At 39.7% G+C, this 10,655-nt stretch overlaps 1 protein-coding gene across 1 annotated transcript in view; it reads right to left on the bottom strand.

Annotated features, from left to right (window-relative positions):
- Positions 1-2,124: 2,124 nt before the first annotated feature.
- slc12a5a (solute carrier family 12 member 5a) overlaps positions 2,125-10,655 on the bottom strand; it is a 167,283-nt gene continuing 158,752 nt past the window's right edge. The window contains exons 17-26 of the mRNA XM_053316722.1: positions 10,487-10,591; positions 9,984-10,152; positions 9,008-9,203; positions 8,324-8,493; positions 7,834-7,965; positions 7,253-7,360; positions 6,533-6,658; positions 5,165-5,358; positions 4,571-4,704; positions 2,125-2,684 (exon numbers count right to left, since the gene is read on the bottom strand). Of these exons, the coding sequence (XP_053172697.1) occupies positions 2,593-2,684; positions 4,571-4,704; positions 5,165-5,358; positions 6,533-6,658; positions 7,253-7,360; positions 7,834-7,965; positions 8,324-8,493; positions 9,008-9,203; positions 9,984-10,152; positions 10,487-10,591 (1,426 nt within the window). The 3' untranslated portion in view covers positions 2,125-2,592. The remainder of the gene's footprint in view (positions 2,685-4,570; positions 4,705-5,164; positions 5,359-6,532; positions 6,659-7,252; positions 7,361-7,833; positions 7,966-8,323; positions 8,494-9,007; positions 9,204-9,983; positions 10,153-10,486; positions 10,592-10,655) is intronic.

Genomic DNA, 10,655 nt, shown 5'->3' with positions numbered 1-10,655 from the left:
TTTTTTAAGAGAATAAAAGGGTGGAGGATTTGCCCTCAGTTGTAATATTGCATCAATGTATTGAGTACAGTTTTTTTTTTTTTAATAAAAGAGAAAGCTAACCCTGTCCAGAGATCACAGGCCAAATGTACATGTACAGCCTTGTCTTGTTAGACAATCACCACCACTGATATGTATGTCTATACCCTTTTTCACTTGAGCTTTAATGTTGCTTTAGTCATCTCTATTTACAGTACAAATAAATCTATTGATACTAGCAGCATTCACAACATATGGTCCGACATTCAAGCAACACTAAAAACATTTAATACTGTTTTTAAATAGTTCTAGAAACTAATTTGTTTTGTTTCCCTATACTGTATATACTGTATGTGTTTTTATATTTATATATATATATATATATGTATATTTATATATATGTATTTATTTATAGTCATATTTCTACTATAAGTGCAAATGACCAAAAACAGTTTCTTTAGGAAAAGAAACAGAAATAATCAAAGTGACAGCTGTCCTTGGTCAGAGTGAGATGATTCTGGATTCATAAGACTCACGAAATCTACATATACAAAATATATGTGTAAAAAAATAAAGTAACATGATCACATGAGTCCGGATTTCAACTATTGCACATTCTTTCCAAGATGCACTTTTAAACCTAAATATGATTTGCTCACAAGTCATTCACTCAGGGACATGTGTGGCTCAAATCTTAACCAATCTAGAGGATATAAAATCTCACTGGAGAGTCTACTGCATAGAGTTCAACCTTATGGACAAAGTGAGTTTCCCAGCTACAGAAGCCACTGTCCTCTCTTTTAATTTAAACTAAACCCCATAAACAATCAGTCTATAGATGTTCATAGATCTCCCTTCAGTAACAACTGAATGTTTGCAGTTTATCAGAGATTTGAACATCTATTCTTTAATTATCTACAGGGCAACTTTCCAACCACAATTCCACGTAGACGCCTTAGTTTTCTTATTTTAGCACACTTTGTTCTGTCTGATTTAATCAATAGAATTTTGTTTACTATTTCTCTGTGAAAAATACTTATAGATATGGCACATTTAATGTATCGAAATTTTGAAAAACAACAATATATTCTTGAGTGACAATCAAACCAAAAATGATATACAACTATTTTATCAATATGTGTAACTTCTGTCTATAAACATAAATACATATTTGTTCTCTAGATGAAAAAATAACATTAGTATTTTTATTTTATTTTAATGAACTTGATGATTTCATCAAAATTTTCACTTGTTGCACAGTGACGGACAGGGCAGATGCAGTGCTTGTCGAGGTTACAATGACAGTTACCATAGTGACAGGAGCCTACGCCATCCAATAAATAAATAAATTAATCAATTTTAAAAACAGCGTTTTTGAGCTGTCCCTCCGATCGAAGGACCGTTTTTCTCTCCACTAGAAGCTTTTTAGTATGTCACAAAAATACTACACTCATACTGAACAACGCGTCAGAGCTTGTACATTATTTACAGTGATCCACACGAGGGTCGAGGGGGTGCTGGCAATGATGATCTCCTCGGGGGGCTGTGGGGGTGTTGTACTGTCTCCCCACTTTGCTTTCACACCAGCTTTCTGCTAGGAAACGCTCTATTCACAGTTTAATTATGTGTCAATCTCTACAAACTAAGCTAGCCTTGTTGTTGTTGTTTTTTTTTTTTTGGCACTAACAGTGGCCTCGGGGATAAACAGCCACTTAGAAATGAGTTGAAAGGAGGATGGGTAGAAAGACAGTGATGGCGGTAACAGAACAAAGAGGAGTCGTGCTAACGAGTGGTCAGGTTAAAGATAATACTGCAGGTCTGATCCACGTGCCTTCTCAGTCTTCTTCGAATGTCAGTGTGAGTTTCACAGTTCATACGTGACTACATCCTTCTGCTTCCAGCTGGTGCTCCTGGCCGTGGGTAGCAGTGTCTTTTTTCCTTGAAAGATAACTCACATCGAAGACGACAGGCTGGAATGCTGTGGGAGGTGTCCATTCACCACTAAGCTAACTAAACAGACAGTCCTACACTGAGCTCATTTCAGCTGGCTCTCGTTCGTTCCGAGCAGAAGCCGCTTCTATGCCACATTTGTATTTTTAAAACAAAAAAAACAAAAGAATCTGCAGAGATTAAAACAAAGAGACACATACATGCATGTGCGCTAACACCTCAGCTAACAACCCAACGCCCACCACCACCACCTCCTCCTGACCGAGTGACTCAATGCGAGTAGATTACAGACTAGCAAAGAAAGAAAAATGTCTCTTTAAGAACAAATCTAGATAGCATCTAAATTAGTCTAGAGCCTACAATAGTTAAAGTAGGTTATTGTACTAGAATGAAAGGTTTAGTAGCGGAGCATGTGATCCTACTCGTTGGTTTGCTGGGGATGGAGTTGAGGGGGAGGTGCTGAAGCTGAGCTGGGTGTGAGAAGATTACCTTACAGAAATAAACGGTAAGGGCGACATGGTGATGAAGCAGCATTGATGAGAGGATGGGAGCATAGGTGACACAGGAACAGGGCTGAGGAAGGGGTGGAGGGGTGGTAGTGGGTCGGGGGAGGGGGCTGCTTTTTCAGGAATAGATGGTGATAACCTCGCGGCCGCCTCCACGGACCAGTAGGACCCGGTTGAGACCCTCAGTGAGAACCTCGAGGAACTCCATGTCTGGGAGAGAAGAGTTAAAGAAACTGGAGAAAGCAAACGTAATCCAGAACTTAAAGCAGCTATAATCAATATTTTAATCGATCACATTACTATTTGTATGTATATATACACAGTGATGAACTATCACCCTCAGCTCTACAGGGTGTTTTAGTGTCTTTTAGCTCCTTATTTTCATTCTACAACCTCCAACTTTGATTTGGTTAACTTTCACTACTCAAATAGCAGCGTTCTTGGCAACAGATGATAGTTGTTTGGGGTTAGGGTTAAATGTATAAAAACCCACTGTACACTACCTGCACAGGATAAAACTAGTGACCAGTTGATGAACACAGTAGAACATTCAGCAGCTAACGACAGATACTTCCCTCAAGAATTGGTGCAGAGTAAAAAAGAGCCCAAATTTTTAGACTTATATTTGTCAGGTGGACACAAAGACAATTACTAATGAATACTTAGCTCTTTATCTGCTGGATGTGGAAATACTAATAAGTTACTAATACATTTGTCATATCAACCTCAAAGGTGATAATATGTCAAATAATGTTGCATTTACAGCTTGTTTCTGCTGCTCCCAAGTGGCAAAAAAAAACAAAAAACGAAAATCACGTACTGCAGGCTTAAGTCACATTTTTTCACTTTTACCTGGAGAAACGCTAAATATAATTACCAGATTAGATTTATAAGTGCAGTAAATTAAACCAGGAAAGGCTCTTTTTATTTCAGTCCATGTCCTCAGCACAGTTATCCAGCTAACCTCATAAACCTTCTTTAAGGAGACAGGCTCTTGTTCTCGTTCTCTTCTTTTTATTTTGGTGCCGTATAGTCGTAGTGTTTGTTTATCTGATGGTATTTCATTTTCATTTAAAGCTGCATCAATCTATTTCTTTGCCACATGGGGGCAGCAAAGCAAGCTGTAAAAACACCTACATAGTATCATCATATAAAGTCATTATGAGGAATATGTTAGCTAACAATGAACTTTTTCTACATCCAGCAGACATGTAGCAACAATAGCATTAATTTGGAGACATGTTTCTGGCCTTAACTAATCTGACCCAGTCATTCTAATATTCACTCTCTTGTTAGCTCTTTTTTGCTCTCCAGAGTTAAATATTAGTCTATTTAACTTCTAAATGCTCCACAAAGTTCACTTGCTGGTAGTTAACTTTGGTTGTTTTGGGTTTGGCATGTTGTGAACAATCTGCTTATCAAAGTTTTCTTGCTGAAAGCAACAGCTACAGCAGCTGGGAACAACAGTAAAGATGCAGACCGAACCAATATAATCAGTTAAAAGATGCTGAGACACTTTGTAGCGCTATAAAAAATTGCTATAAATATAATTGAACAGGACTGTACAGGTGAACTGTAATTGCAACTACTTATTAGATATATTAACTAGAATTTTAAAAAGTTTTATTAGAGTAATTAAGAAAAAGATCGGCTGGTTGCAATCTTGTGCATATTTTCTGACAATAAATCACTATTTATAAAAAGAAAAAGAATTATTCCTGACACAAAGTCAATTAATGTATAATGTTTTGGCTTAACACAAAATCCAAGTTGATTCCCAGAGTAAGGAAAGGCTTGGAGGCTCGGACTGAATTTGATTGTCTCTTTAGAACTCCACTAAAGTTTGACTGTTGTTCACCTCACCTGAATGTCAATGAACACACTCTGTTCATTACTTGTGTAGGAACTATCTTACATACTGTGTCAATCTTATACTATATCTTATAAGATATTCAAAGGTATTACTTGAGCCATCAAAATATCCAATATCCTGGGTCACAAACAACAGTCAGGATCAGTCAGGATTGTAAAGTGACTCAGCAGTGTCGTAGCTTGTTACTTGACTCTGTGACTCCGTTGAGTTAAGTGAAGGATACAGTTCTCGTCACCTGTCCGGTTCTTGGGTGCCCCGGGCATATTGAGGAGGACCAGCTTGGCCTCTGAGGACTTTTTCATGATAACTTCATTCAGCCGGAGTGCTGTGTGCATACGTCGCACATTGGACTGGTTCCTGGGTAGACACAAACCGACAGAAAGACATATGTGACATATGCATGTTATAAAGCCTTTTGTAATAGTAAGAGCTGGTAGGTGACAGATGGTCATTCACACATCTTTTTCTCATCTTCATCCTCATCTGCTCGTGTTGGAAAATTGATCAGTATGAGATATGAATGGACTGAATGAGGGTTTACTTAAGTTTGACTTCAGTACTTACAGGTTCTCCCACTCACTGCAGCATGACAAGAAAAGAAACACATTATATGATTATCAGAAATAAACTATGAATGTTTTTTAAATATTCAAATTCAGCTAAATGAAAAAAGACAGATTGTTTTACAGCGACATCTCTGGTAGTATATTGTAGAAATAAAAACATAGTGGTGACTGCATGCTGTTTTTGTCAGGAACAAGAAGGTAATTCACCTTTACAAGACACAAAGGTTCAATGAGCATTTCAAAGCACTCACGGCTTCATGTTGAAGATGTCTTTGATGCCCTCTGGTGTGGCTGCGCCGGGCGGCTTGGCTGGCTCGCCATCACACTTCTCAGTCCAGGTCATCTGGACCTGCTCCCCGGGGCTCTTAGCCCCCTCTGTGGGAGTCAGTGGGGTGGCTGGGGTTGCGGGGCTGGCCGGGGTGGTGTTGTCGTGGATGAGCTGGACCTGGACAGGAGGGGACACAGGGGAAGAGGCCGACTTTGACTATGAGACAAGAGGAGGAAAGGACGGACGTGATACAACGCCAGGTGGAGTTACATGTAAAATTGCATGGAAGGTTGAAAGAGCCACAGTGGAAATGTAGGAATGCAGGTAAGTCACAGAAAGCCACAGTGTTTGAAGGGGAGGGGGGAAAAAGAAATGTGTGATTAAGGAGCCTTATGCTATTTACATTACTTATTTTTTAACATGAGCTGTACAATGACTCTATAATATACATTACCTTAACACTAACATGCTGTTAGAGCAAAAGACATCATCAGTTCAACAGAAAACTATGAAAACTGTGAATTGATACAAAATGTGCATCAATGCAATTATTTTACCCAGAGCTGAAAAATTTGTTTGTAAATTAGAAGAATAGTTTTAGGAAAATACACTTATTGACTGTATAACACTCATGTTTGTACAGTAAATACTGTTTGTAGGCAGAGCCAGGTGGTGCACGATTAGCAGTTAGCTACAGTACATCAGGGAAACAACTAGTCTGGCTCAGTCCAAAGGCAACAAACAGTCTCAAGTCATCAAATTGCTGCAACCAGTCAATACATAGTCTATAACTTGTACATTATTATAATTTTTATTAAACAATTAAGATGTAACTTGCTAATTAAGGAGCTTAAGAGGAGCTAGAGGACAGAATTAGTTGCATTTTGACATATCCATGCTAGCTGTTTCCACATTCCTAGTCTTTGTGCCAAAACAACTGGCTGCTGTTTAACTTCATATTCAGTGTAAAGTGTTATCAGCCTTTTTAACTAATGCCAACTCAATTAAAACTTCACTCTTATAAAGAATTGTAGTATTTCTTTTTTTTTGCATTACTACTAATATTTTCCCCTTTACTTTATATCGTTGTTGTCCGTTTTTTTATATCATGCAGAATCTTTATTTTAACATTTATAACTTTAGAAATTCTAATCACAGTCTCACTGGGTGATTGGTTTTATCTCAGTGCTTCATCTGGAACTTGACACCTTCTTGTGCAATCTGTGCTTAATCACCTAAATGTGACTTTACATGGTCTAACTGTCTTACATACTGTGTGAATCTTATACTAAGGATATTACTGGAGATATTACACTTTACACGTCAAACCGAGGTCAACTGTGCTCTCTACCTCTTCCTCCGGCTTCTCCTCCTTGCTGGCTGCTGGCGGGTCCTCGGTCACGCTCAGCTGGGTGGTCACAGTGGCCGGGTTCTTGCGACGGATAGAGCCGCGGGATGAATCAGTGATGCTCTGGATCTGTGAGGACACAGATGAAGAAAAGAGAGAACAGAAGTGATGTGAGTGGAGATTGTTTTTTTTTAGACCCTGAAACTTTTTTTGCTGAATGTTTACAAAAAGCAAAGCAAGGCAAGTTTTTACATGACATTTATTTACTGTATATCGGCTCAATGATTCACAAAAATATGAAGTAAAAGGGAAGATAATTGCATTGCACTTCTTAAATGTATTGACCCGGAGGACCAGACAATCTTAAAGTTCAACAGAGAATTAGGGGAGGTAATAACAGTATAACACTAAGATCAATATGTTGTATTTTCCCCATCTGTCAAAACACTATCATGCTGTCATGCACAAAAGCGTAGCCGTTGCTATTGTGGCTCTAGTCAGCCCTGATAGAGAGGGTAAATATGGTGTCTCACTGCTCTGATTTAACCTTAAATATGTTTTTGTCTAGAGGGGCTTATGTGTCATGTTAAGTCAAGTCAAGTAAAATCAAGCCAAGCCATTCCGAGTTGGCCCGTCAAGTCATGTCATACTTATGTGTGCATCTTTGGGTGCGTTTCTAAACAAGAGTTTGAGCAAACCTTTGACACAGACAAACTTTCTTACCTCTCTCTCGCGCTCAGTCTTAGTCAGGTTAATCTGTTTAAGCATCTGCGACCGTTGTTCCATCACCAGGGTCTTCTCGTAAGTGTAGGCTGAGATGTCGCTGTCATGCTGTGGTGAAAGAAACGGATAGTTAATTCTTCACGTACGTTATATTTGTTTTGTGTGTTTTCCCACGCGTTCCCTAAATATAGTCCCTATCATATCCTTCACTGTGCACCCTGTGGCTGCTGACATGTCTTTTGACCTGAGGACAATCAAGACAACAATATGCCTTCCTTTGATGCAAATGAAGCCACCAGCTGCTTGTTTTCTCCTGACAGGAAGGAGTTTCAGTTTCCTGGGGCTTATAATGTCCCCCTCACAAGTCAGTGGGCTTCAATAGTACAGTGACAATGCTGGTCGTGTTTCCTCATTGCCTCAACGCCTGTAAACAATGTAAGTTGTATTTACTGGAGCAACTGACCATGCTAGTGGCAATGCTGGGTTCTCTTATGTAACCAGGACCAGTGCACTGAGATTAAAATACTTGGTTATAGGTGGTTATAGATATTGAAAAAGTGTCTAGTCTTGTGAAAACTCACCATTTCTACAACTTCCACCATTGCATCAATACGGAGGTGATAGAGGAATGTGGTCAGGTCCTTTTTCATCTGGATGCTGTTGTCGTCCATCTGGGCCACAGTGAAGATGCGCATCTTGCACTTCCTCCAAACCTAGGGAGCAAAAACACCATTGCTGTCATGCTGTATGTTGATTGTTCAATTGTTTTCCAACTGCAGTCTGTAGGTTTCCATACTGGCTGTCAGGCCATTGGCACTGCCAAATCATGTCTTGGAAAAATGCTTTTGTACACGTTAAAAACAATGAAAACACGCCAGGTAATTCTAATGAAGAAATTAGTTAGTAGAGGTAACAATCAGAGTATTAAAACTGAAAACTGAACACACAGTCAATTTTACTTTTCACTTTCAGCAGCTGAATGTGAAAACAGCTAAAAGCAAACCTAATTTTTAGTGGAGGGAGGGACTTTTACAACTTGTACTGTTGACCTGTTTCGTCATTCTTTTGTACCTTGTGCTGGCGGAGAAGGAATGGGAGCAGCATCAGCATGCCTCCATCATGGACGATCCACCACACGTCAATATGACCCTCAGTGAAGCGCTCGCCATTGGATGGGAAGGCCGAGATGTTCTTCGGGACAAGCAGAGCGAGGTGAGCAGCGGTAGTTTCTCGGACCAACTCTGAAAGAAGACAGAGTCAGAAGTGTCAGCCGTATTATCTCTATAAAAACTCTCTGTGACAGAAACTATTACTGCAGGACTTTGACACTGATTAGCAATGACATACAGGTACATTATGTTTCTCTGTATGTGTGATTTGAGCTGACATGGCTGAGTTTTTGCTGCTATTGTTCATTTGCAAATTATCTTCTTTTTGAATACATTCCTCTTTTTCTTTCATGTTGCACTGGGGAGATTGTCTTTCCACTTTTCCCCTCGACAGAGAGGTTAAATAGCAGGATGAGCTCCTCAAACGCTGGAGCTAGTGGGGATTTGTTCTTGCTGAGATGCTTCAGCAGCACAGATGCTGGACATAAAAAGAGCTTGAAACCTGCAGTTCTAGGTTGAAGTGAAGAGTCTTTGAGCACCACTACACCAGTCTACAGAAAAGAATCTGCCTGAAGCGGAGCCAGAGCTTTTGGATTTCCTTTTTTTTGATGGTGTTATCTGTTTTAATGCTTTCCCGGAAACCCACCGATAAAGTTCCTCCAGGTCTGATGCTCGTCTCCCTGCCTCCAGTTGCGTGGCCAGGAAACCAACACAGCGTTATGTTTCAGGCCTCCGAGCCCACTGGCCTGGAGCAGGTGAGAAGTGGCATCACGCAGGTTTGAGGACACGGTGACCTGACAGAAGCCCTTTACCTTCTCAGTCTCCATCAATTTATGCAGTGCCTGAAAGGTATGACAAAGGGAATAATTGTTATGAAGGTGCAGAGAACAAGTGAAAGTTAGCTCAGTGCTGACCTTGGGCTTGCACATTTTTTTGTCTGCAACTGAAAAATTTTCTGAAAGATCAAACCATGAATCATCCAGCAATTTCTGAACCTTTGCTGCACTCTGTGTTAACAGGTTTTTGCACTTCTGACTCCGATGTGAATTGAAAAAAGATCACACATAGACATTCTTGGATTTAACATTTAGATTTTTTTTTTTATCATCCAATGAGCATAATTTGACTCCATGTACATGTTGATAAATAAATACTGAAGATACAAACGTGGGTTTTGTTGAGATGACTGCAGGAGATTTCAGGGCTCATAATGATACATTTCATTAAAGCTTTGAATATCTTGAAAAGTGATGAATTAACATTTAATTATGGTACCAATTGTATTGTGTTTTGAATTATTTTGTAACATTAAGTAAACTTTGACTTTAAATTTTGAGTGGATTTTTGCCAGTAACATAATGGATGTTGCTGCACAGTTTAAAGTGACTGCTCTTGTTTTCAGACGTCATGTTTTAAGATGTATAAAATATTTTGTGTCTAATATGTCTGTCTAAACTGTTTTTTCAATAAAAAGTATCATTAAAATCCTTCAAATGACATTACTCCTTCTCTCTCATTTCAAAGGTTTAACTACTACACTCTCAGTGAAGGAACAAGAAGAAAAACACATTTTTGAATGGAGGGGGACTTCAAGACTCTAGCTGATAATTGAGGCTCCCTACCTGCTCTGCACGCTGGGCCTGGTCGCTGTTCTCCAGGTAGGTGCCTTCTAGAGCTGTACCAACAATGGTTAAACCTTTGCCCGCCTTCAGCTGGTTGGTCAGAGAAAGCAGACGAGGCTGCTCCACATTTTGCTCGCTATCTGTACTAACCAGCACCAGCAACTGGGGCCTGGAGAAAGGGGAGAGAAAGTGAAAAACAGGGCAGAAAATAGCAGAGGGAGAAAAATAAGGTAGAGAAGGATCAGGGAGAGCGACGTCAAATAAAGTGGTGAAAAAATAAATGGCCAAGTGAGCCGAATAAAAGTACTAGCTGGGAAAGAGAGATAGAAAAAAAAATAGCATGAAAGGTGGACGTATTAATATGTAGTCACAAACGCTTCTTGTGTCTGACAGGTGTGATGAGAATCACTTAACTGAGAGAATGGTTTGTACAGACATGTTGTTAATGTCTATGTTAATTAGAGCCACGATAAAACAACAGAGTGTGACTTTGTGTGCAATACCTCCAGTTCTTGGTGTGCGGGGGACCTTCCTCCAGCCGCATGAGAGCGTAGCGTGCAGCACTCAGAGACAGACCTCGTATCCCATCACCCCACTCTTTTTCTGCACTGTGACACAGACAAGCGCCGATCAATATTTTTCAGTCAAAACATGAATAATATTTTTGCAGCT

This window comes from Scomber japonicus, chromosome 3 (genome assembly GCF_027409825.1).
Source record: "Scomber japonicus isolate fScoJap1 chromosome 3, fScoJap1.pri, whole genome shotgun sequence".
Classification (NCBI taxonomy): domain Eukaryota; kingdom Metazoa; phylum Chordata; class Actinopteri; order Scombriformes; family Scombridae; genus Scomber; species Scomber japonicus.
This window is presented reverse-complemented; position numbering and strand designations above follow the sequence as displayed.